A 25,556-nucleotide genomic window follows, 5' to 3' on the forward strand; every position below is an offset into this window, starting at 1 on the left:
TACGCCCAAGTGACTAAACGGGCAAAAAAGAGTGAGATAAAGGTCACTATACGGCCTGAGATCCCAGTACTGCAAATAGGATCAAATAAACAGTTTGTCAAACAGGAAGAGGAATGTCCCACAGACACAACCTGCCTCAAGGACTTACCCAGCTCACTCACAGATCCCACCGCTGACACCAACTCTCACCCAGACTCTCAGCCCCAGCCTGGTGACTTTGTGTTCTCAGAGATAATGCCAAAAGATGGCCTCCTCCTTTACCAAACATTCCCCAGTACCAAAACAGAGGAGGACGTTTCAGAAGGTCCAGCCTTACCTGTAAGAGAAACACAGAGAGTCAGAGAAAGGGTCGCACTCTCAAGACAAGCTCAAGTTCAGTCTTTATCTCAAGACAGTGTTACTGGAGGAGTGGAAGAATCTGAAAAGAATCCCTGTGATGATGAGTCACCTATTTATGTAGATGAGAAAGAGAGCAGGGGTCAGAATAATGTTGGGGAAAGGAGTTGTGAGAGAATGAAAGGTGATGCTGAGGTCAGAGATACAGGGCAAGGATGTCAGAAGCAGGGAGTTGTTGATGACATTTTACATGACTTAATAACAGAGACATCAGAAACAGATAGAGCATGTCAAATTAAATCTAAAGATCACAAGGAAGAAGGGTCAGAGAGTTCAAAAGGTTGTGACAGTCAAATGAAGAACAACACATCACATTGTTCTACTGCTCAGTCACATGACCCAAATGTTGAAAGCTATTTACAAATCAACAAACAGAATTCACTGATCAACCAAGAAGGAAGGTCAGACCCAAGTCAAAAGAGTCCTGCAGCCGTTCCCACCACCCCAGACTGGGACCCATCCTCTGACCTCTCTCTCTCCACCATGACCCCCTCAGACTCATTCCTTTCATCTTTGACCCCCAGTTCAGCCGACTGTCTGACCCCAGGTGACCCGTGTGTTGGAGGTGAAGGACCAGGTGGTTGGAGGCTGCTGGGGACAGAAACCCCCCACAGAGACTCAGCCTACTTCTCTGACAGTGACTGGGAAGGGGAGGGGCTTGGCAGGAAGAGTAGTGATGGACTGAACGTGACCAGACCCGGCAGTGGACGAGGCGGAGAGAGGGGGACGCTGACAGGAATAGAAGAGAAGACAGAATTAGAGGATGAGGGAGAAACCGGGGGAAAGAGTCCCTTGAAGAGGATTTCATATAAGGGAATTGACATTGAGAGGGAAAAGGAGACCGTTCTTGAACAGAATGCTCGTGTGCAGGATATCTCTCAAAACAGTGATGATGGATATAAAGACATGTTGAGTATTCAGGAGAACGATCTCAGTCTGAAAGAAGTAGAACATAAAACAGGGTTAGAATCAGAACAGAGAGAAGACTCTGGAATGTTCCACAATGAGAGTGGAGAATCAGATGAAAAGGGACTAGTCCATCCGGGACTCCTGTCTGATAACTCACAGACCAAGGAGAACAATGAGTTTATAGCTAAGCTGTTCTCTAACTTAGATGATGCACCTCTCAAAGGGTTCTCTTACAATGATGGAACTCAAATTTGTAATCATTACACAGAAGGTGTGATTTCTCATGTGGAGTCGAATGATTTTAGATTCCATGACTCCACAGACAAAGACTTGACATTGCCTTCTAATAGTACCCCTAAAACAGACTGTTTGAAATTAATATCTGCCATTCAGACAAAGGATAACAAACTTGAGGATGAAGAACTCCCAGGTATTGAAGAGAGAGAAAATGATAATTCCATGAAAGACACTACGGAACCAGCGACAGCGTTACATGGCGACCATGATAACAGAGAATCCAGGCTATCTAGGTTCTACGGTATTCAAACCAGCGAGGTCAAACTCAGTGACGATATTCCAGTAGTACTGGATCCCAACGACGGAGAGAGCACCAATGACGAAGAGAGCAAACTGGCCTCTTCTTTCTGGGCCGAGGGGGTCACTGAGGTGTCTGAAAGAGAAGACGGACAAGATCTGGAGATTCAACACACCGACGCCAATGAGCTGGGCCTGAGAAACTTGTGTTACTCAGAGGAAAGCGAAGACGAGAGGGCCAAGGCCAAATCAGAGACAGAGAAACAGCTTGCTGCTGGAGAGCTGTGTAACGCCATGAAGGAGAAATCTCCTCAGAGAGGACCAGTGACGGGGAGCCAGAGTGGGTCTTTGAGCAGGGATGGATCTGCTGAGACTGTGGACAGGGAGTCATCTAAGGATCTGGAGATGAAGGCTAAAGAGCTGTGGAACACTCTGGAGGAGGGGGAGGGGAGAGGGGGAGGAGTGGTGAGGGGCGAGTTCGACTGTCACCGTTTCCAGCAGGGAGACCTGCACCTGTGGCCATCGGAGAACGACCAGTGGGCCTCGCCGGAGAACAGAAGCCAGGAAGCTGAACTCGGATTGGAATTCTTCTCAGCGTTCGGAAAGACCTGGGAGGAGAGGGAGCAGCTGGTGGTAGGCCGGGAATTCTGGGAGGCTGAGGAGAACGATGAACTGGCGGGGAGTGAGCCTCATCCAGCCGTCCTCCAAGATAACAAAGATACGTCTAATGACGAGAAGCAGGGACGGGTAGCCAACCTGGAAATAAAGGGAGAGTTGTCCCAGAAACAGGTTCTCTCCAGTAGCATTGACAGTCAGCTATCCCAGGCACTGGATGTACAGCAAGAGGAAAATATAGAAAATCCAGATAGGTTTGATGATGATGATGATGAGCAAAATGTTCAAGGTGATCAGCTAGTGGTTGAGGTGGAAAACCGAGAAATCCCAGAGCATGAGACCAATGCAAGAGGGAGGGAGCAGTTCAGGTCACTCACTGAGATGGGTGGAGACAGTGGAAGTCAAACTGCATCTCTTCTAAACAACTTGGATGGAAACATTGCTCAAGATGAGGGAAATCAGAACTTCAACAGGTTGAATCATCTCAGTGAAATCCAAATGGAAGAAGGGGCAATGGCAGAAAATAACATAGAAAAAGAACAGGACTTTGAATTAGACAACCATCTTGCTCCCACAGTAAAGAGTATATATATGGGTGTATCTATCTGCCTCACTGGAGTACCACAGGTAGATTTGTCAGGATTAAAACCTATTGAGCCAAGCATACGTATTGAAGAAGCTGACTCTACTCGCCAGCTTGTGGGGGAGGACAGAGAAGGGGGAGTAGACATTGTAACCACAGGTGAGGATTTGAGAGACATATCTCTTCTATGTGACCCGGTGTCTTATCCCAATGATAATGACTTGGAGGATATAGCCTCTTGTAGAGATCTGTCTGGTTCACATGGAGACAGCTTTCAGTTCAGTTCTGTAGACTTTCCCAGCCCTCCTCCTAGCATGGATCTAGATATGCAAGAAGACAGGCTGCAGAGTTTAGATGATTCTTTTCCTAGTCCCCCACCTTCTGTCATAGAAATAGACGACGATCAGGGTCTTATAAACCTTGATTATTTAGGCTCAGATTTCATTACCAGTGCTGAGAGAGACCCAACAATTCCCCCCACTCCTCACACTGATATCCCAGAGCCGCCCCCCTTACCGCCCGCCACAACCCACAGCAGAGGGATCTCTGCAAACCTCGACCTTTCCCCTGTACATCCAATACTTCCATTATTTTCAGGCGAAAGCCAGAACCGGAGCCGCCTCACATCAAACATGTCCGAGGATGACAGAAATAACCTGTCCCAGAAAAACACAACCACCACTTCCACCACACTTCCATCATTGCCCCAGAGTAACTTCAACACCGTCCCAGAGCTGTTGATCTCTGAGTGGAAGGATTTGGACGAGGAGCCTCTGGAAGACTTTGAGAAACTGGAGCAGCTGTGTTGCATATCTGGGGATGAGGAGGACACCCTGGGTGACCTCTTCCTGGGGAATCTGGAGCTGTTGGAGTCTATGAAGAAGACCTCTGAGCAGAAAACTAAGGGTTCTGGAGAGAGCGATAAAGGTGAAGAGACCTGTGGGACCTCCATGCCTGAGGGGAAGAGGAGAGTGGAACTGAAAGAGGAAGTTGACGGAATCTCTGAGAGCGCTGACTGGCTGGCCAGGTCGGTTCCATCGGCGGTCCAGGACGTCCCAACTGGGGCTAAACTTTCACCTCAGGAGGAGAGGCGTGAACTACAGTTCCCATCAGCCCTTTCACCATGTCATTCTCCTGACTCCAAGGACCAGAGGTCACTTTCCAAGATGCCCACTAAAAATGGCCTAATGATGCAGGTGAGCATTAGCCTTGCATTTTAACCCCAAGTTGCACAACTTTGTAGATGTATGAAAGTATAAGCCTACACAATTTACAATATCCATTTTCCTGAATATGTTTAAACATTTATACCCCTATTATCTTCTTCTGTTTCCCTTTCTTCAGGTGTGTGAGGAGAGACTGCAGTTCTCGCTCTGTGAGAACGTTAAAACGAACGTCCTCCGGGTGGCGACAGTGAGCGACAGCGTCATTCTCCGCCCATGGGGAGACCAGCCCTTAGATGGGGGCGGAGACGCAGTCAGTGTGAAGGATGTAGGAAGGTATGCTCTCTCTATCACAGGAGGTTGGTGGCACCTTAATTTGGGAGGAGGAGCTTGTGGTAATGGATGGAACAGAATCAGTGGAATGTTATCAAACACATCAAACGCATTGTTTGATGCCAATCCATTGACTCCGTTTCATCCATTATCATGGGTTGTCCTCCCCTCAGTAACCTCCACTGCCCTCTATGTATTTTGAGATTTATTTAGATTTTAACTGTTGTGTTGAATGAAGGCAGGCAGACAGATAATAAAAGAAGAGATCTTTTTTTCTGTTCTTAGCGAAGAGGAGCTGGACACCGAACCCAATTCTGAACCCCAGAGTGAGTCTGATGCGACTGACAGTGAACCACTGACTGTGATCCAGCAGCCAGAAGTTACACCCCCTCAGCCTGTGGCAAACCAAGCAATGAAAGGTACCTCCAGACTTTTTTCTTTGTGAAAATGTGCATGAATTGGATGCAGCATTGTTCACTTTCACCCACTCTGCAGGTGTGTAAATGACATGTTCTAATGGATAGATTGGTGCTTTCTGACACCATCTTTCATGTCTGACTTTATCTATTCCTCTCTTTTCTTTCACAGCCAAACTGGCTCGCCTGTCCCTCTCCCTCTCCCTCCCTCCTCTCCCTCTTGCTCTCCCTCTCTCCTCCAGTCCCAAGGGAGGGTTCAGGGAGGGCGGGCTACACAGAGACAGGAGTGGGAGACGGAGGGGTGCGTCCCCAGGAAGTGACCCCGATGAGGATGAGGAAGAAGAGAAGGAAGACGAAGGCTCCAGGAGGGTGATTGTTGTCACGGAAACAGACGTTGGCAAAAGGGTGGGGCTCAGGAGTCTGCTGAAGTCGCCAAGGGAACCGGTAGACAAAGAGAAAGACAGAGGGAGAAACGTGTCCTTTTTTGATGATGTCACTGTCTATCTCTTTGATCAGGTGTTTGTTTAGTTTCTCCCCCCCCCCTCATACATTGAGTCCCATGTTACACTTGGGCTTTTAACACTTTCACTATATTGGATGTACATGTACTGTCTCTGCTCCTTTTCAGTCCCTGACTCCTCTCTGTTTCTGAAACAGGAAACTCCAACCAGTGAGCTGAGTAGTTCCACCTGCACCAGTACAGCTCCAGCTCCTAACAAAAACACTAAATTTGATTTACATGGTACGTACTACGTATGCATGCATGTTGCTATTAGAAACCATATAACGGTCCTGTACATCATTCCCTTCTTAGAGCCAATAGAAAGCTTTTGATAAAATCACTACAATAACAAGCACCCATTGGACAGCTCCCATCTGATCCCCATTCACTGAAGTTGAGAACCCCTCACACCAAGCCCTTTTCAAAATATGCGCCCCCAAAATGTATCTCTTGAAATGATCCCCCACACGCTGTGACATGGGGAATGGAGTGGGGACATAAATCTGGTGCTCAACAATGACCGTCTAAGATGTGTTTTCCACCCTGTCTCCAGCAGCCGTCCGCTCTCAGTCTCTCCCACTGATCGCTTCATTTCACAGAATAATGAGAGTTTTGGCTGATCCCCTCTGGGTGTTTTGAATAGACTGTATATAGAAAAGCATCAACACCAAAATAATCTACTTTCATGATCTCTGTCAGCCTGCAGAGTTAAACAGTTCAAAGCTTTGCAAGGAGAGAAAGTTTATTTTTAACTTGGGAGTGTGAGCCTTATTGTGCTTCGGTTCTACAAGAGGATGTTTGTACACACGTATAGAGTATATTAACTAATGATATACCATTTGTGTAATGTTTTTATCGTACATATATATATTTAATAACATTTACAGTTGTATGCTTTTGTTTATGTTTTGTGTTGCAGGGGTCAATTTGATTTCATGAAATGTGTTAGAATGTATCCCCTGAATTCAAATAGTATTTACTCCAACCCTAGTACAGTGTGTTTGTGTATGGCATAGTTGTAGTGTAGTAATTGCCTTACTTACACCATGCTCCTGTCTTTCTACCAGGAGCAAACAGCAAAGGCAAAGACTCCAAAAGAAAAGGGGACTTGTCAGTCAAACCGAGGTCGCCCGTGGGGGCCAACCCAGTGACATCCTCGCGTTTTACCGTCAGCCCAGCCGATGACCCCCACTTGGTGTGAGGCAGGGTTCTGGAATCCTCTGAGTTGTTCTGTAACCCTCAGAACAGGGACCTTCTGAGAGTGGCCAGTGGATTCCTCTCCAACCATAACTATTCTCAGAGGCTATTTTTTTATCGATCAGGCAACGGAAAGAAAAGACCCCCGTTCTAAAAGCTGGACACATTCCACGTTTAACCAGCTACCAGTCCTTGTACGAGAAAGGTTGTTGATATAATAACTCCTCCCTTTGCCACTGTAACCTAGGGTCGATTTATAGACACTGGCTGGAAGTGGTTCATGGCAAAGGCAGTTTGTCCTAGGCGACGAACAGTCTGGAGCTTTGTAAAATCTGAAACGGATTGACGGCTATGCAATGGGAGTCATTGTGTACCAGCTTACCTTCTCTTTACCTGCTTCTTTCGGTTGTCTTTACCCAGTATGTACTGGGGGATGCACTTTCTTTTAGTCATGTCTATGTCTATGTGGAAGCTTGGATTGAAATCTTAACTTTGTAAAAACGATTTTCATTGCAGTCAGTCATACTTGTAGGCAGCAGTTGGGGCCAGAAAACAATCTTAACTCCTGTATTTGAGAGTACTCATTCAACATTTGTGTACAAAGATAGTGATACAAGTGTATACAATATAATTTTAGAGCTGTTTAATTTAGATGTATTCTTAGACTGCACGAAAAGATGAAAACAAGCTATGTTTCTATATACTTTTATTCTAAAAGTCTATGTCTAGCTATTTATTTAATGTATTCATTATTTATTTAAACATTATTTCCATGCTTTGTAAATATTGTTTATTTATTTTGGTGCAATTAATTTATCTCTCAGAATTGTTTGGGACAAAATGCATAATAATAGCTTCTCGATTTAATTATTCTTCCTAACAAATAAAGCAAGATATTTTCCCCAACCCCCAAAAATATTGAGTATACTTTCATGTCTTTATAATTGCCATCCTGTGCTTAACGTATGTCCTCAACTTGTAGGGTTTCCCAAACTGGGTCCTGGGGCCCCCCCTGGGTGCATGTTTTAGTTTTGTCCCAGCACTACACAGCTGATTCAAATAACCAACTCAACATCAAGCTTTGATGATTTTAATCAGCTGTGCAGTGCTGGGGAAAAGGGGGTGTCAGGACTGGGTTCGGAAAACCCTGCTCTAATATATATATATATATATATAACATGTTTCATTATTTTCTAATATGATTCAATGTATAGTTGTCTTGTCATAATTTTACTTTATTTGAGGACAATTGATGTATCTTAGCATGATAAAACGGAAGCTTCTCATCGGTAAATATCTCCAAAGTTCATGTATTTGTTGATTTACATTAATTTTCTACTAATAGCAACCCATCATGCAGTCAAGCTCCAACTAGTCCCTTTGTTTAGTCTGTTTCAACATCTGTTTAAAACCTGTATTGTTTAAAGAATGGGTTTCATGGGATGCTGTATAAAACCAGGGGAAATGAAAACAACATAAAAACTGTGAAACATTTATTGAACTGTTTGATGAAAATAAATTGTACTGTCTTATATTCTTAAGTCAGATTATTCCTTTTGCTGTCAAAGGAGACTGGACTGGTGTTAGAACAGTAGGTCTTATCTAGATGCTTTATTCAATTTGTTTCTGAAAGAAAGGATCAAACTACTGTATTATGTAGCTAACAATGGATGGCTCAAGGGATGTTGCATAACAATAGCTCATCTTATTTCCCATCCCCCATCTCTGGTTTTGGCGGAATGATGCTTATTATGAAATTGGACCAAAGGATGGTCAAGGATAGGGTGAATAACTAATCTCCAAAATACTCTACCCAAAGTAAAACACGGAATGACTAGCCATTGAATATAGAAAGCATTAAGGCTGGAAATATGAGTGAGACAAAGACCATTCACGTTTATCCAGGTCTGATACTGGCATATACTACGGATGAAAACAGCAGTTCCCATAAAGCCTTTGCTCAAGGCTCAACGTTACAAACCTCTGACCACCCATTGGATTATTTATGGTGATGCTTTTCGTCTGCGACTCGCTATAGAGGCGACGTTGATAGCATAAGCAAACATTTTTAACGTCTAACGCATTTCGAAAGTTGTTGGATTTGTAGGGTTTCTTTTGACGGTAGGAGTTTCGAACTCCGAAGGTAAGTTCTCATACGTTTGTGCCGTATAATTTCAACTTGCGAACGTTTCCCTGTTATTTAACTAGCTAGACATAGCTAGCTAATTGCTGTTATAGCCACGGTTATCCAACGAGGCCAGCTTTTAGTTTTGGGGGATTCAACCTTTATTTAACTAGGCAAGTCAGTTAAGTTCAAATTATAATTTACAATAACGGCCTAACCCGGACGACGCTGGGTCAATTGTGCGCCACCTTATGGGACTCCCAATCACGGCCGGTTGTGATACAGCCTGGAATCGAACCAGGGTCTGTAGTGACGCCTCTAGCACTGAGATGCAGTGCCTTAGACCGCTGCGCCACAGCTAACGTTAGCTTGCTATAAATTAATAAATGAACCATAACCAATTGTTTTTTATGGTAAAGATTATAGATTCTCACATTTAGCCTTTGCACACATTTTTACTCTAGGTCATTTACGTGCGTGTGTGTGGGCTAGCTAGGAATTGACTTAATAATCCCTCCCCATGTCACACAGCCTTGTCCCACATTGTTGTTCCTTTCCTGCAGATGTCTCTGGCCGATGAGCTCCTGGCTGATCTGGAGGAGGCGGGGGAGGATGGGCTGTACCCGGGGGAAGAGGGGGAGAGTGATGGGGAGGCAGGGGAGGGTCATGTCGAGGGAGGTTTGGAGGACATTCCAGAGGAGATGGAGGTGGACTACAGCGGAGCTGAGAGTGTCTCGTCCATCGCTAAACTACGCAACAGCAAACAGGTCAGGGCAGTGTGTGTGGAGCTGCGTGCAGTCAATATACTAGAACAGGGTTTCCCAAACTGGGTCCTGGAGCCCCCCGTGAGAGCATGTTTTAGTTTTGCCCTAGCACTGATTCAAATAACCAACTCGGCAAGCTTTGATGATTTAATCAGCTCTGTAGTGCTAAGGTAAAAACCAAAACGTGCTCTCGGGGGAAGGACTGGGAAACCCTGTTCGAGAACATATAAGCTATTTCCAAGGTTTGCTTTGAAAACCCACAATTTGTTTGTTTACAGTTCTCAGAGATCATGGACAAAATCGCAATCTATGTCGAGAAGCAGCGCAAGAACTCTGAAGGTGATTGTTGACTGTTTCTATGTTGTCACATACAGCGGATAGGGTTGTTTTACTGGGTCAGTTACTTTGCCAATGCCCTAACCTCTAGGCTACCTGGCGCCCTATTGAAGACACAGCACTTCTATAATTGGCTGTTTGGATGTCTCGTTCTGTAGTTTATGTTCCACTCAATACAATGGATACTGATTCTACTTCAATGGTTTCTGATCCTCCATCTTGTGGTTTTACTGAATCTCCTCTCTTCCCTTTCTCTTCAGTCTCCGGTCCGGTGGAGGCAGACCCAGAATACAAGCTCATCGTTGCTGCCAATAACCTCACAGTAGAAATTGAGAACGAACTGAGTGAGTCCACTATGTTCATAAGAGATTGTGTCAATATTCTGCTGTAATTTGCTTGCATTGCGTTGTCTAACGGCGTCTTTGTTTGTCTTTGTTTGTCTTTGTCAGACATCATTCACAAGTTTGTACGTGACAAGTATTCTAAGAGGTTCCCTGAGTTGGAGTCCCTGGTGCCCAACTCTCTGGATTACGTCCGCACTGTCAAGGTGAGCTGGTGTTAGAGGAGAATTCTCTTCCACATCAAAATGTGTCTACATTGTTTTAAACTGTTGTCTACTATTCATGTCCCTGCTGTTGGGCTGAACACCGTGTGTGTAGGAGCTGGGGAACAACCTGGACAAGTGTAAGAACAACGAGAATCTGCAGCAGATCCTGACCAATGCCACCATCATGGTGGTCAGCGTCACAGCCTCCACCACACAGGGGTAAGAGCAGGGACACGTCACAGCCTCCACCGCACAGGGGTAAGAGCAGGGACACGTCACAGCCTCCACCACACAGGGGTAGGGGCAGGGACACGTCACAGCCTCCACCACACAGGGGTAAGAGCAGGGACACGTCACAGCCTCCACCACACAGGGGTAAGAGCAGGGACACGTCACAGACTCCACCGCACAGGGGTAAGAGCAGGGACACGTCACAGCCTCCGCCGCACAGGGGTAGGAGCAGGGACACGTCACAGCCTCCACCACACAGGGGTAGGAGCAGGGACACGTCACAGCCTCCACCACACAGGGGTAGGAGCAGGGACACGTCACAGCCTCCACCACACAGGGGTAAGAGCAGGGACGCGTCACAGCCTCCACCGCACAGGGGTAGGGGCAGGGACGCGTCACAGCCTCCACCACACAGGGGTAAGAGCAGGGACACGTCACAGCCTCCACCGCACAGGGGTAAGAGCAGGGACACGTCACAGCCTCCACCGCACAGGGGTAAGAGCAGGGACACGTCACAGCCTCCACCGCACAGGGGTAGGGGCAGGGACGCGTCACAGCCTCCACCACACAGGGGTAAGAGCAGGGACACGTCACAGCCTCCACCACACAGGGGTAAGAGCAGGGACGCGTCACAGCCTCCGCCACACAGGGGTAAGAGCAGGGACGCGTCACAGCCTCCGCCACACAGGGGTAAGAGCAGGGACGCGTCACAGCCTCCGCCACACAGGGGTAAGAGCAGGGACGCGTCACAGCCTCCGCCGCACAGGGGTAAGGGCAGGGACACCTGGGTTGATTAAGTTGGAGAGGTCCACCAATGGGACTGAACTTATTTGGTGGAGCAGACATTTACAGAATGTTCAGATAGAAATATGATCAATAGACCTTACATTATCTACACAACAGGGAACAGTGACATCCATTTGGTTGCAGACCACCTTTCCATCTCAATGATGTTGTAATATCAACATGACTTGTTTCCAGGACGATGCTGGGTGAGGATGAACTGAAGAGGTTGGAGGAGGCCTGTGACATGGCGCTAGAGCTGAACCAATCAAAACACAGGATCTATGAATATGTGGAGTCCAGGATGTCGTTCATTGCTCCTAATCTGTCAGTCATCGTTGGAGCCTCGACCGCAGCCAAGATCATGGGTCAGTGATTATAAGGATTTAGTTTTTTATATAATTTACAGGATTCTCCCAATCATACGGTCATCTTCCTCCCTGTGGTGGTAGGTATTGCTGGGGGCCTGACCAACCTGTCTAAGATGCCAGCCTGTAACCTGATGCTACTGGGAACCCAGAAGAGGACCCTGTCAGGGTTCAGCAGCACCGCTGTGCTCCCACACACCGGCTACATCTACCACTGTGATGTGGTCCAGACTCTACCCCCGGTCAGTGCACCACACTTGGCGCTGTGTTCCCAAGAGCTTTGTTTGACTGTGTCTTTACCTAAGCTAACAGGAGTTATCCCTGTGTTGTAGGACCTGAGGAGAAAGGCAGCACGCCTGGTTTCAGCGAAGTGCACCCTGGCATCCCGAGTGGACAGCTTCCACGAGAGTGCAGACGGCAAGGTGAGAACTGGAAGAGGGAAGAAAGGGGTAAATAAACCTCTGTTACATATTTACTCTGGTGTTATTCTCTCTGTGCAGGTGGGCTATGACCTGAAAGAGGAGATCGAGAAGAAGTTTGATAAATGGCAGGAGCCTCCACCAGTGAAGACTGTCAAACCCCTGCCAGCACCGTTGGACGGACAGAGGAAGAAGAGAGGAGGGCGGAGGTATTTACTTTAGGGATGTGTAGATAGCTGGTCCTGAGGTGTCATTTGTTTCCAAAGTGCAATGTTGAACAGTATTGATGGTCTCATTTATTGTCTGTCCTTGTCCAGGTATCGTAAGATGAAGGAGCGTCTGGGTCTGACAGAGATCAGGAAACACGCCAACAGGATGACCTTCGCAGAGGTCAGAACAGCTGATCTGTCTTTCAGGACAGCTGTTACTATATTTTACTATGTGTAATTACAATAAATCTTTTTAACCAACCACCCTCTGTCTCTGTTTCTCTCAGATTGAGGATGATGCGTACCAGGAGGACCTGGGTTTCAGTCTGGGCCAGCTGGGGAAGTCGGGCAGTGGACGCGTCAGACAGGCTCAGGTCAACGAGGCCACCAAGGCCAGGATATCCAAGTCCCTACAGAGGAAGCTGCAGAAGCAGAACATGACGTACGGCGGCAGGTCCACAGTTGGCGGCAGGTCCACAGTTGGCAGCAGGTCCACAGTTGGCGGGAGGTCCACAGTTGGCGGGAGGTCCTCGGTCAGAGACAACTCCTCAGGAACCAGTTCCAGCGTAGCCTTCACTCCACTACAGGTTGGCCAAATTGGTTTTGTTTTCACATGGGAAAAAAACTACACGTATTTTATCATTTCAACAAACAAAGCACTTCATCACCAGTAACGATAGCATTTTCCAGCAGGGTTGGCCTCCTCGTTTCTGTTTGTTGTGGAATTGAACTTGAACTGAACTCTGTGTTCCTCAGGGACTGGAGATTGTGAACCCGCATGCAGCAGAGAAGAAGGTGGCTGAGGCCAACCAGAAATACTTCTCCAACATGGCAGAGTTCCTCAAGGTCAAGAAGGAGGGAGAGGGAAAGTGAGGAGTACACATCCAATTTATCATACACATCCACACACATACTTACACACAGGAGACTGATATACAGACATACCAACTTGTATTTCAAAATGAAAGCAGATGGAGTGAAATGCATTCACACTGACTGATTGATCAGGCGTTATTGCATAACCATGGGGGAGAAGACCATGACAGTGAAGAAAATGTATTGTTTAGATTGTATATTTGTTTTAGAGCAAGTTGTGCTTTTTTCTTACGTTTTGACTCCATTTTAATAAAATGAAACTAATACTTCCTTAGTCTCATTACTGAAAAGTGATTTCGGAAAGTATTGAGACCCCTTGACTTTTTCAACATTTTGTTACGTTACTTATTCTAAAATTGATTAAATTGAGGGGAAAAACAATCTACACTCTACCCCATAATGACAAAGCAGAAATGGGTTTTTAGAAATGTTTGCAAATGTGTGTCTGTGTACGCACACACAGCGTACCAGTTAAGTTCGGACACCTAATAATTCAAGGGTTTTTATTTTGACGATTTTCTACATTGTAGAATAATAGCGAAGACACAAACTATGAATTAACACATGGAATCATGTAAACATAAAAATTGTTAACAAATCAAAGTATATTTTAGATTTGAGATTCTTCAAAGTAGCCACCCTTTGCCTTGGCTACTTTGAAGTATATAAAATATGTTTTGATTGTTTAATGCTTTTTTTGGTTACTACATGATTCCTGTGTTATTTCATAGTTTTGATGTGTTCACTATTATTCTACAATGTACAAATAACTCTTGAAGAGTAGGTGTGTCAACTTTTGACTGGTACTAATATTTCAAAAAGCTGTTTTCGTTTTGTCATGAGGAGAATTTGTATTTTATCCATTTTAGAATAAGGCTGTAATGTAACAATGTGGAGAAGGGGAGGGGTCTGAATGCACTGTAGCATTGGATTGCTTTGTTTAAAAATAACATCTATTTAACCTTTGACGAGGCAAGTCAATAAAGAACAAATTCTTATTTCCGATGTCCTACCCCATGTTGCTTTGAGCAACAAGTGTTTTTAGGACTGTGCTATTTATGAAATACGTTTATGGATCTAATACAAAATAATATACACATGAATACATTTATAGTCAATTCCAGAAGTGTTTTATTGAAATGTGCTATTTATGAAATAGGTTTATGGATCTCATACAAAATAATATACACATGAAGACATTTATAGTCAATTCCAGAAAAGTGTTTTATTGAAATTTTACAATCCTGTTTTTACTCCCACATGACATCTCCCATGCAGAAACGTGACAACTGAATTTGATAAAACAGCCAGTAAATAGTTTATTTTCTTGAGAAATTCACATTTCAGCCTTCCCTTTCTCAAAAGCCCAAAAATTGAATTTATAAAAGGCAAAACTCAACTTCTCTCGATTCCTTTCTCCAAAAATCTCTTTCAGGAAAGAACTGAAATGTGTATGTTCTCAGGGACAACCTCAAAATTAACTATATCACCGGAGACCGCTCATGATAGTTTAATCATACACAATTGATTCATCCATCTAACCAAAGTTAAATTCACCAACAGCTTTTCAGAACATTCTAGGTTGAATGGTTGATGCATGCTTCATTCTATGAAAACAGTAAATAATTTAACTTGGTATAAACAAGTAAATTTAATGCAGTGAATGAAGCTCTGTTCAATCGACTGCTGAAGTGTTACAAATTGCGCAATAAAGACGTAAAGGTAATTCCGATTGATGCGACGTGCAGCATTTTATCGTGAATGCAGTCTCTGCCAACGCGGGAACATTACCTTTACATTTTTATTAAACTCTAGCGCTGAACTTCTGAGATACGGATTGAACAGAGCCCTGAATGGCGGAATCAGGGTTTTTTGTTTCAATAAGGGTCTTTTGGAAACGATATAAAATTGAGTTGAACAGACTACTACATGCAAGGCTGAGAACTGTTGACACCCTTTTGAGTAAATATACACCGACTCAAAGGGAATTATCCTATTTCTGTTCTCATCCTTCCACTAGTAGTTATACTTTGAAGGGCAATAGTGGCTGGTGCTTCATGGTATAGAAACCATTAACATTATCAGGCAGACTTCATGTCAACACAACTGCTTCTTTCAGGTACAAATCCTTTATTAGCTAATCTCACAAACATAATGCCCCAATGACGATGTGTTTCCTTTCACAGTTAAACTTTAAAATATTTTATTTGTAAAGAGAGAGGGAGGCAGAGACCAGTTCAATTGCATAGCAATTTAATCCAATGTCCAATAATGCCTCTCTATCCCCATCAAAAGGAAGAGGCCATGTGGTCATTCTCAATCAGAGCTTTTAATCGACCAAGACAACATCAATAAAACTATTGATAATCACTCACTATCTCTAATAGTGAACTTAATCAACAGGCATCATAACATCTTAAAAGGAGCCCTGTCTGCTGGCTAGCTAGACAACAGTATGTCTCCATTCTAAACCACTAATTACAGTCAATTCAAGCAAGATGGGCTTTTTTCACTTGTAACCAAATCCAATGTATGTTTGCTTGTTTAGTCCAAGGCTTCTATACTCCAGTTGGGGGCAGTACAGAGTTTGTTGTTGTTGAAACAGAAAGAAAAACAAAACCAATATGGAACATGCATGGAGCTTCCTAATGTAATGCCACATACTGAGTGCTCAGACAGGCACAGATCTGTGACGACTCCCTACTCCCCCCTAGTACACTACTTCTGACCAGAGCCCGTTATAGGTAGGGGTTCTATTCCCCACTCCTAGGGCTTTGGGCCGGAGTAGTACACTGTGGGGAGTAGGGTGCCTTTAGATGCTGCCTATACAGACAACATCCTCCATTTTAGGAGCAGGGTTCTACTACACATCACAATCTCTATCCACAGCATGGAGTTAGGTCAGTCTCGGAATGTCAACAGCAGCACGTTTCTCCTCCCTCTGTCACTGCAGGTCTCGGTCTTCCAGGTACCTGTACTCAAAGGTGAACCCCTCCTTCTTCCTCTGACCCCACTTCTCATAGTCAAAGTAGATGTAAGTGCCCTGAGGGAGGAGGACAGTATTAATCACTCACTCATCATTGGCTCATTGTTTTATACAGAACCATGGTGCCTCCAACAATAACAGCACAGGAGGTACCAAGGTTCTACTGTACCTGTTCAAACTCATCAGTGATGGTCTTGGGTTCTTCGTGCCTCTGGAACCACATCATGTACTTGGTGTGGAACCTCCACGACTGCTTCTTCAGAGCCTTGGCTGACAGGTACTGAGCTTTAGTGCCCTGATAGAGAGTAAACGAGAAACACAGAAAGGGGAGACTGAGCAATTGGACCCTACAGTGACAAGGCAAGAGCGGACAGATGGGGGATGGTGTGTGTGTGTTACCTCCAGGTAGTAGAAGATGAAGAAGAGCGTCTCTGTGGACAGTCTCTGGTAGAACTCTATAGAGTCTGAGTGGTGGGGGGGCATCTGATGATGGAATGGCAGGGTGGGGCATGGGTTCCTCATCAGGTATTGCCTACAGGAGAGAGTAGCACAGACATGCATGTTAATATCTCCTCAGAGAAAGCCCAGTGTCTACACCCCAGTATTCCAGCGGACGGCGTTGTTACCTGATCCTCTCGGAGTCTGAGGGGTGCGGCATGTGTGTCCAAGCAGACTCCTGCATGGTCTGCTGGTACACCTGGTCCTTGGAGAGCGGAGTGGGACCCAGGGGACACACCCCCAGGGAAGGGGGGATGCTCACCTCCGACAGGGAGGGCTGGGGGGCCGCGGGCGTTCCGGGGGCAGCCGACGAACCAGAGAAGATGTCTGAGGAGAGACAGGAGGGGATTGGTTCAGTTACAGCTGGTGGGAATATCATCAACAGACAAGACAATTAGAAATTATGTCACCTGCAACTGGCACGTGCCTTGTCAAATTGCATAAATGTTTATGTAATGCCTTAAAGATGTGATTTGGAACTTGTTAATTGAGTTGATTCTGACCTCTCTCTGTGAGGTGCAGGTTGGGGATCTCTCCATCTAGACCTGATCCTAATGCTGCTCTCTCAGCCATCGCCTTCAGAGAACTCAGAGGCTCCGGGGCCTGAGGGAGGGAGGGAGGAGAGATGGATGGAACAGAGAGAGAGAGTGGGGTGAGGGAGAGTTTGGAAGAGCAAGGGGCAAAGATAAAAACAGAATTTATGAAAACCAATACACCATTCAACAGTTCTTCCACCATGAGATACTAGTAGAAGCCTGGTACCAGTCCACCATCCATTCCCTGTATGGTGTGAAGCAACACACTCCTACCTGCAACTAGAACCCCCACGGCCAGCCACAGTGACTGCACCAACAATGACCAAATAAACCTGCCAATTCAAGATCCCATGGAGTCCTTACTAATTCAACACTATACACAATCTTTACAAATATAGGCTCTTCAATCATATATCTTGTATGTTCTTGGTGTGTGGTGGAGGAACAAATCCAGCCACTTGGCAATGTCAATTTCCCTGTGACACAGATGTTTTTTTGGCTAGCACTGATATCTGAATACCTCAACCTTCTTTCTATATTTTTGGTGTGTAAGCGTGTCTGTGTCAGAGTTAGAGATTGTGTGTATTTAAATCTGTGTCATCTTTCTGTTTCCTGTGTTAGTGGCTTTGTGGATGTGTTTAGGAGTGAGAGTGTGTGCAAGTCGAGTATGAATGTGTATATTTCCGTGTGTGTGTGGGTCTCTACCTGACACTGCTTTCTCTTTCGTGTGTTAGTGGCTGTAGCCATGGCCCCTGGCGGCTCTGGGGCCTGCGCTGACATTCTGGTCTCCATCAGTATCTGACGGAGGTCTGTAGGAAGCTGGGGACAGAGGGCAGTCTCTACAGGTTAATCTAACCTTATTACAATGCTATTATACATGTTAATTAACTAACAAATAACAGAAACCAGGTCATTTAGGAGATGCTTCATCATTGGGGCGGCAGGGTTGGACTAGTAATCGAAAGGTTGCAAGTTCAAATCCCCGAGCTGACAAGGTACACATCTGTCGTTCTGCCCCTGAACAGGCAGTTAACCCACTGTTCCTAGGCCGTCATTGAAAATAAGAATTTGTTCTTAACTGACTTGCCTCGTAAAATAAAGGTAAAAAAAAATAAAAAATAAAATTGGAAATCTCCTGAATAGCTGCAAAATTTGGTGTGAATGTTGTGGGAGTTTTCTGAATTTATTTTTCTTATGCTGAGAAAGTTTTGAAAATTGTGTTAATTTCCAAACTATCAGTATTTTTGTGAGTTTGTTCGTTTCCAAGTTGTATTCGTATTATAGACAACCACAATTGGGTCAAAATGGCTACCGTGGAGGTTCTAGTGTTCACCAAACACTGTGTTCTCATACTGTTAAATGGCCAACTGTCTCCATCCCTCTGTTGATCTGTATAAAACCTCTCAGAGCCGAAGGGAAACAGTGGTAGGAGAGGAGGCCATTTAAGAACATCAGGACAAAGTGCTCATCTCTTAGCCTCACAGCTGTCTGTCCTTCCCCTCCGTCTCCCCTCACCTTGAGGCCCTCAGAGGCCTGTGTGTAGGAGTGGGGTCCGTTGAGGAGACTCCCTCCACCGGGGATACTGTCAGAAAACGAGGGGGACGGAGAGCTGGGGGGCAATGTGATGGAGCTGATGAGGCTGGGACCGTTGTCCATACTGAGGGAGAGAGAAGACATAAGGACATTTTTATCATCTTAAAAAATTAACAGATTGTGGTCTTGGATGAATTTGACATCACTTACGGCTGACTGGCTGAGGAGGTCAGCGAGGAAGGCTGGCTGCTCTGTGATTGGCTGGGTGTGCTGAAGGCGGACTCTGCTGTGCTCTCTGCCACCACAGCACTGTAACCTGAGCCATGGGAAAGACGGTGGAAACATTACTACTAATGCTCAATCCCACATCCAGAAAAGGTGCATAAAGAAACAGACAAACCCAGACAGTGAACATACTTGTGCTTCCGTTCTGCTTCAGTCCACTGGGCGGTCTGGCAGGGGCTGCGTTCGACCCAACTACTCCTCCGATTGGCCCCATGCTTCCTCCGTTTCCTCCCATCATCCCCACTGCCCCCCCAGGGACAGCACCGACCGGGCTGAGAGGGATCAGAGGGGGCCCAGGGATCACACTCTGCCCAGGCACCAGGCCCAGGATCCCCCCAGTCAGGGAGCCGTGTGCTGGGCTGGACCCCAGCAGGCCCAGGCCTGTCCCAGCCCCGTTGGTGGTCACTCCACTGGAGCAAGAGGTGGGGATGGAGGAGCTCTCCACTGAGACACTGGACTGGGTAGTGGTACTCAGACCCAGGCCTCCCAACGAGGCTGCCTGGGCGTAAGGGGCATGGGTGGACCCAGAGAGCAGGCCTGCCATGGTGTTCAGAGAGGCAGACATCCCAGTCAGGCCCAGACCAGACATTGAGTTGGCACTGCTTGTCCCCGTCATGCCAACTTTACCCAGGCCCAACCCAAGGCCTAGGCTGGAGTTGAGGATATGACCAGGCGAAACCTGGGGCAGGGAGTTTGGGGAGGCTGAGATGGGTGTGGGGAGAGAGGGGGCGGTGGAGAGAAGGGGATAGCTGGGTGGGCTTGGGGTGCAAGGTTTTGTTTGGGGTTGTTGTGGTTGTTGCAGTGGCTGCAGGACTGGTTGCTGTGGAGGTTGAGGCTGATGTTGTTGTACGGCGCTGCTGAAGCTTCCTATTAGACTGTTGCTTGTGGGAACCCCAGGGTTGCCTCCGACAACGGCGGCCATGGAGACAAGAGAGGAGGAAGAAGAGGACCCGGAATTGGCGGACGAGGAAAAGGACAACAAGGAGGAAGTGCCGTTCTTCGCAGGAGACTGAAAATGACACAGCATCAGTTTAGTACAAACAGAACAGGGAAACAGAGAAACTATATTTCTGAAGAAATCCAGTTCTCTATTGAGCTATAAATATATGATATTGTAGAAGCTCGGTCTCACCTGACTAACGTCCCTGTCTGTCGACCGTCCTCTCTTCTTATCGTCCTCAGAGTTCTCCTGCAGAACCCATGCAGGCACAAACAGTGCATGTGTAAGTATCAATGTACTTTTATGATACTGATCAAGTAAGTGATTGTAGTTTCTATACAAACAACCAATCAGTGAAGGTAGATGTGCTTACAGCAGTGCAGGTGGCCGGGGAGGGAGGGATGGGGGAAGAGGAGGTGGTGGAGGTGGGAGTGCTGCTCGAGTGGAGGAACATCTCATCCTCTATGTTCCCCAAGCCCGTTGGAGAGGTGGCCACCAGCGCTGCAGCTAGAGGGGGAGAGAAAGAGGGAGAGAAAGAGTGAAGGGCATAAATCAGGGAGAAAAGGCTACTGTTTATTTCAATGATAAGATTTTCAGGGGAAATCTAATATATAAATGTTGTTTTCAACAATCATCAACATCCAGAGCCACAGAAACACCACAGATCAAGCTCTTCTAAACCGACAGTCAACCCAGCTAACAGATGTTGATAAGAGAACATCCATCCACCCAGACCCAACAGACGTTCATGAGGGACCATTCATCCAGACCCACAGCTGATAGCATGAGCATCATCATCATGATCATCCCAGGACTCGTCATCGAGCTCCTGGCTGTCCATGGGCGACTCACGGATGTCCTCCAGATCCAGGTCGTCGTAAATGAACTCGTTCTCCTCAAAGTCTGGGTCCTGTGACGACTCCATGTAGTACTCCACGTCGTCCTTGATCTTCTGGATGGAGTCCACCTGCACCGAGTCGTTGTCTAGCATGCGCAGGATGGTCTCCAGCATGCGAATGTGGTACCTATGCCTTTCTATAAACCTCTTTAGCTCCTCAATGCGATCCTGCTTCTACGAGACAGCCAGAGAAACAGGCACACGTGGTTATAAACTGTTCAGGTGACTTTTATAATGCAGGTAGACGTCTTTCTTAGGCACAGATGTCGGATCAACTTGCCTTCCCCAAATCCTTTTAGGGGGACTGCAAGACTGACCTTAGATTTGAGTCTAGGAGCAACATCATCCAACCCAATATCTGATTCATGATTATAAACTGGGTGGTTTGAGCCCTGAATACTGATGGGCTGACAGCTGTGGTATATCAGATCGTATACCACGGGTATGACAACATGTATTTTTACTGTTCTAATTACGTTGGTTACCAGTTTATAATAGCAATAAGGCACGTCGGGGGTTTGTGGTATATGGCCAGTATACCGCGGCTAAGGGCTGTATCCAGGCACTCCGTGTTGCGTCATGGGTAAGAACAGCCCTTAGCTATGGTATATTGGCCATATACCACACCCCGGGCCTTATTGCTTTAATAGACTACATACACAGCAATAGTTAATGTATAGGGAATGAGATGGAAGGAGACTGACCTCTTTCTCTCCTTTCTTCTTCCTGGTTTGAATGAAGAGGGATTCCACCTCACTCTCAAACTGGTCCACCTGCATATTTAGAGTGTCTATCGTATTCTGGGGGAGAAAAAGTGAGAATGGGGGAAAAGAAGAACAGATCACCACCCAGAAAACAAGGCAGAGCCAGTGTGAACCATCCACCCGACCCATCGTTCAGGAGACACTACCACTATGCATGAGTCAAAATACCAACGGCTCAGAGGCTGTTACCGTTAGCCAGTTTCCCGTCTCTTCTTTCTCCCTCTGAGCTGGGTCCACTTTCAGGGCGAGCCCCAGGCCTTCTTTAGAGTAGGCCTTCGTCTTTGTCTCCCGCTCTACCACCTTAAACCGCTCCATTTGCTAAGGAGAGAATGTCAGATGTTATGTCAGACAGGATTGCATACCCTCTCCATGAGCACTGAGATGAGTTGAAAGTAAGGGCTGTGATGATACCAAAATTGAAACCAATTTTTTTCCATGGCAAAAATGTAAAAAAATAAGCAGACGAAACCCTTTGGTCAAATAAAAATGTATTTGTCACATGCACTGAATACAACGGGAGTAGACTTTTTGTAAAATGCTTGCTTACGGGCCCTTCTCAATGATGCAGAGTTGAAAAATAATAATAAAAATAGTAACACAGGAGGAATAAAATACACAAGAATGAAGCTACAGTACATGACCAGAAGTATGTGTATGTGGACACCTACTCATCGAACGTCTCATTCCAAAACCATGGGCATTAATAAGGAGTTGGTCCCCCCTTTGCTGCTATAACAGCCTCTACTCTTCTGGGAAGGCTTTCCACTAGTGGTGGAACATTGCTGCAGGGACTTGCTTCCATTCGGCCACAAGAGCATTAGCGAAGTCAGGCACTCCAATTCATCCCATGGGGTTGAGGTTAGGGCTGTGCAGGCCAGTCAAGTTCTTCCACACCGATCTCGACAAACCATTTCTGTATGTACGTTACTTTGTGCACGGGGGCATTCTCTTGCTGAAACAGGAAAGGGCCTTCCCCAAACTGTTGCCACAAAGTTGGAAGCACAGAATCGTCTAGAATATCATTGTATGCTGTAGCGTTAAGATTTCAATTTACTGGAACTAAGGGGCCTAGCCCGAACCATAAAAACAGCCCCAAACCAATATTCCTCCACCATCAAACTTTACAGTTGGCACTATGCATTGGGGCAGGTAGCGTTCTCCTGCCATCCGCCAAACCCAGATTAGTCTGTCAGACTGCCAAATGGTGAAGCATGATTCATCACTCCAGAGAATGTGTTTCCACTGCTCCAGAGTCCAATGACGGCGAGCTTTACACCACTCCAGCCGACGCTTAGCATTGCACATAGTGATCTTAGGCCTGTGTGCGGCTGCTTGGCCATGGAACATTTTTTCAAGAAACTCCAGACGAACAGTTATTGTGCTGACGTTGCTTCCAGAGGTAGTTTGGAACTCAATAGTTAGTGTTGCAACCAATGACAGACGATTTTTATGAGCTACGCGCTTTAGCAATTGGCCAATTGCACGCTCCCACAAAACTTGACATCTGTGGCATTGTGTTGCCTTTTATTGAACCCAGCACAAGGCGCAACTGTGTAATCATCATGCTGTTTAATCTGCTTCTTGATATGCCACACCTGTCAGGTGGATGGATTATCTTAGCAAAGGAGAAAAGCTCACTAACAGGGATATAAACAAATTTGTGCTCAAATTTGAAAGAAATAAGCTTTATGTGCGGTTTGAAGATTTCTGGGATCTTTTATTTCAGCTTATGAAACATGGGACCAACACTTTACATGTTGAATTCATATTTTTTGTTCAGTGTATACGGTTGTACACATCTACCTCAATTAGCTCGTTCCCCTACACATACTCAGTACTGGTACCCCATGTATATAGCCAAGTTATTGTTACCTATGGTTTATTTATTCCTCATGTTATTATTTTCCTATACTTTCTCTCTGCACTGTTTGATTGTTTACAAAGCATGTGCCAAATAGAATTGGGATTTGAGGTAGGGTTAATGCAGATAGTCCATAGAAACATTTAATTAACTATTTAGCAGTCTTATGGCTATGGTCCTTTAAAACCATGCTGTATGTAAAATATTGTGTGCTATAGCTTGGAAAATAAATAAATGTCCCTCTGGCCAACATAATGATAAAAAAAAATGTTTATCTGCTTCGTGTTTTGTTTCCTTGCCACGGTACTAACAAGTATCGCAACACTGGTATCGTCCTGGACCTAGTTGAAAGGTAAACACAATATGGTGGAGACATATCCACTCTTTTCTCCTATCAGTGTTAAACAAAGAAGCTATTTTGGAGAGTATTACCGTCTCGATGACCTTGCGATTCTCCACTAGCTGCCTTTTGTCTTTGATCTCATTTGATGCCACCCATGTTTTTATCTGATCCCTCAATCGCTGCAGGAGAGATGACAAGAAAACAACAATTAGAACTTAAGTAAAGACCCATAGCTTTATCAGTGTGAGCAGACAACATGGGATATTTAGACAGCTTCATATATTTCTTACTATTAGTAGGCAATTAGTCTTACCTGTAGCTTTTTAATCTCTTTTTTAAGGTCTGCCTCATATTTTTCCTTTTGGTTGGCATTGGCTGCATTGTGAAGCTGTGAAACAAAGTGACAAAGATCAGTTTGTTTGATAGGAGACAAATCATTGTTTCATACACAGTTAATATGCAATGCATAGTGTTAAGGAGTCCTCACCTTCTGCCAAATGTCTTCAAACTGTTCTACGCCTTCAGCTACCTTTTTCAAACATCTGTCAATTTCACCTGGGGAGAGGAAAGAAAGAGGTCATTATGAAAATATGCCAATCTATTTTACTGGACTAACATATTACATTGAATCTCAAAGATTAATCAAATAATTGAAATAACTGATAATCGAAAGAGTGTGAGAGGTCAGTGTCCAGTCCATTACGTCCATCATCGCTCTATGCTAGTTACCTTGGAGTTTTCTCTTATCAGCCATGGCTTCACTACGACAATGTCCTCATACCGTCTTTCATTGATAGAAGGAGATAACGTTAATATGTTAACTAAAAACATAATGCAAACAGACACAATGAACATTGATTGCATTGTATCTAAGTCCCTAGCTAGCTTCCTAGCATCAACTAGCTACAGATAATACAAACACTTGCAACGAAATGTACCTTGGTTTAGCAAAGAATTAACATGCTTATAATTTTTGCGTACATCACTATTTTCATCAATCGTAAAACAGTTCAATAGATGTCTCGCTGGAAATGTCAGCAACATTAGCCAGCTAGCTAACGTAGCCAATTCACATGCTGTTTTGCAGGTTTCGACAACTCATTACAATGCAATTGCTATTCGATGCATTATTATGCATGAAGTGTATATATTGCAATTATATTTTGGGCACAGTTGACGTTATGTTGGTAATTGTTATAATGCTAGCAAATGTAGCTAGTTACTGCAATCACAATGCTAGCTAGCCAGCTAGCTGGTAATTTATGAAAATTAGGGAAACTGTGTCAACCAGCTAAATTCACATTTGTTTTAGACATTTACCTAGGGTTTGGGCTTTTCGTTTGCCTCTTTCAATTAGAACTAAAACTATTTCCCCAGTCTTCTTTACTTCCAAATTTTGTTTTCTTTTCGTCAATATAGCTGTACAGTATACTAAAGATGGACGGTAGCTAAATCCCACCCACAAAATGTGGATTCCGCCCTAAACCTTACCTCCAAGCTATGATAGGACCAAATTCTCCACCGTCGTTGGACAACTTCCGCAGGTATACTTTCCTGTGATTGGTTTATCAGATTATTGATGGGTCAATGGTAAAATATATAAAAA

General features: G+C 45.2%; 2 protein-coding genes across 4 annotated transcripts; one reads left to right on the forward strand and one right to left on the reverse strand.

Moving 5' to 3' along the window:
- The first annotated feature begins 8,664 nt into the window (after positions 1 to 8,664).
- LOC135520662 (U4/U6 small nuclear ribonucleoprotein Prp31-like) lies at positions 8,665 to 13,572 on the forward strand. The gene is made up of 13 exons (XM_064946378.1): positions 8,665 to 8,791; positions 9,337 to 9,540; positions 9,816 to 9,876; positions 10,134 to 10,217; positions 10,323 to 10,420; positions 10,533 to 10,639; positions 11,633 to 11,802; positions 11,887 to 12,044; positions 12,135 to 12,224; positions 12,303 to 12,430; positions 12,539 to 12,611; positions 12,718 to 13,017; positions 13,187 to 13,572. The coding sequence occupies exons 2-13, from the start codon at positions 9,337 to 9,339 to the stop codon at positions 13,301 to 13,303; spliced, it is 1,590 nt and encodes a 529-aa protein (XP_064802450.1). The 5' UTR covers positions 8,665 to 8,791; the 3' UTR covers positions 13,304 to 13,572.
- A 933-nt stretch (positions 13,573 to 14,505) lies between these two features.
- LOC135520663 (CCR4-NOT transcription complex subunit 3-like) lies at positions 14,506 to 25,431 on the reverse strand. 3 transcript variants are annotated; one of them, XM_064946381.1, is made up of 19 exons: positions 25,271 to 25,431; positions 24,680 to 24,734; positions 24,438 to 24,505; positions 24,264 to 24,338; positions 24,040 to 24,129; positions 21,936 to 22,064; positions 21,687 to 21,782; positions 20,859 to 21,150; positions 20,458 to 20,591; positions 20,277 to 20,333; positions 19,277 to 20,153; positions 19,070 to 19,175; positions 18,842 to 18,983; positions 18,032 to 18,145; positions 17,294 to 17,393; positions 16,919 to 17,117; positions 16,692 to 16,824; positions 16,462 to 16,587; positions 14,506 to 16,349 (listed from the first exon to the last, which is right to left on the reverse strand). In XM_064946381.1, exons 2-19 carry the CDS (start codon positions 24,702 to 24,704, stop codon positions 16,251 to 16,253), a joined length of 2,862 nt encoding a protein of 953 aa, XP_064802453.1. In that variant the 5' UTR covers positions 24,705 to 24,734; positions 25,271 to 25,431; the 3' UTR covers positions 14,506 to 16,250. The 3 variants fall into 3 exon arrangements, with proteins under 3 accessions (XP_064802453.1, XP_064802454.1, XP_064802452.1); XM_064946382.1 differs by having other exon boundaries at positions 20,937 to 21,156; XM_064946380.1 differs by having other exon boundaries at positions 20,859 to 21,156.
- Between the last annotated feature and the right edge of the window lie 125 nt (positions 25,432 to 25,556).

This window comes from Oncorhynchus masou, chromosome 29 (assembly GCF_036934945.1).
Source record: "Oncorhynchus masou masou isolate Uvic2021 chromosome 29, UVic_Omas_1.1, whole genome shotgun sequence".
NCBI classification, from domain to species: Eukaryota; Metazoa; Chordata; class Actinopteri; order Salmoniformes; family Salmonidae; genus Oncorhynchus; species Oncorhynchus masou.

Coding starts and splice junctions, on each gene's coding strand:
- LOC135520662 (XM_064946378.1), top strand. CDS start 9,337: ATGTCTCTGGCCGATGAGCTCCTGGCTGATCTGGAGGAGGCGGGGGAG. Junction 10,421..10,532: donor ATTACGTCCGCACTGTCAAG/GTGAGCTGGTGT, acceptor CCGTGTGTGTAG/GAGCTGGGGAACAACCTGGA. Junction 11,803..11,886: donor GACCGCAGCCAAGATCATGG/GTCAGTGATTAT, acceptor CTGTGGTGGTAG/GTATTGCTGGGGGCCTGACC.
- LOC135520663 (XM_064946380.1), bottom strand. CDS start 24,704: ATGGCTGATAAGAGAAAACTCCAAG. Junction 20,334..20,457: donor CCCCGGCCACCTGCACTGCT/GTAAGCACATCT, acceptor TGGGTTCTGCAG/GAGAACTCTGAGGACGATAA. Junction 20,154..20,276: donor CAGACAGGGACGTTAGTCAG/GTGAGACCGAGC, acceptor TGTCATTTTCAG/TCTCCTGCGAAGAACGGCAC.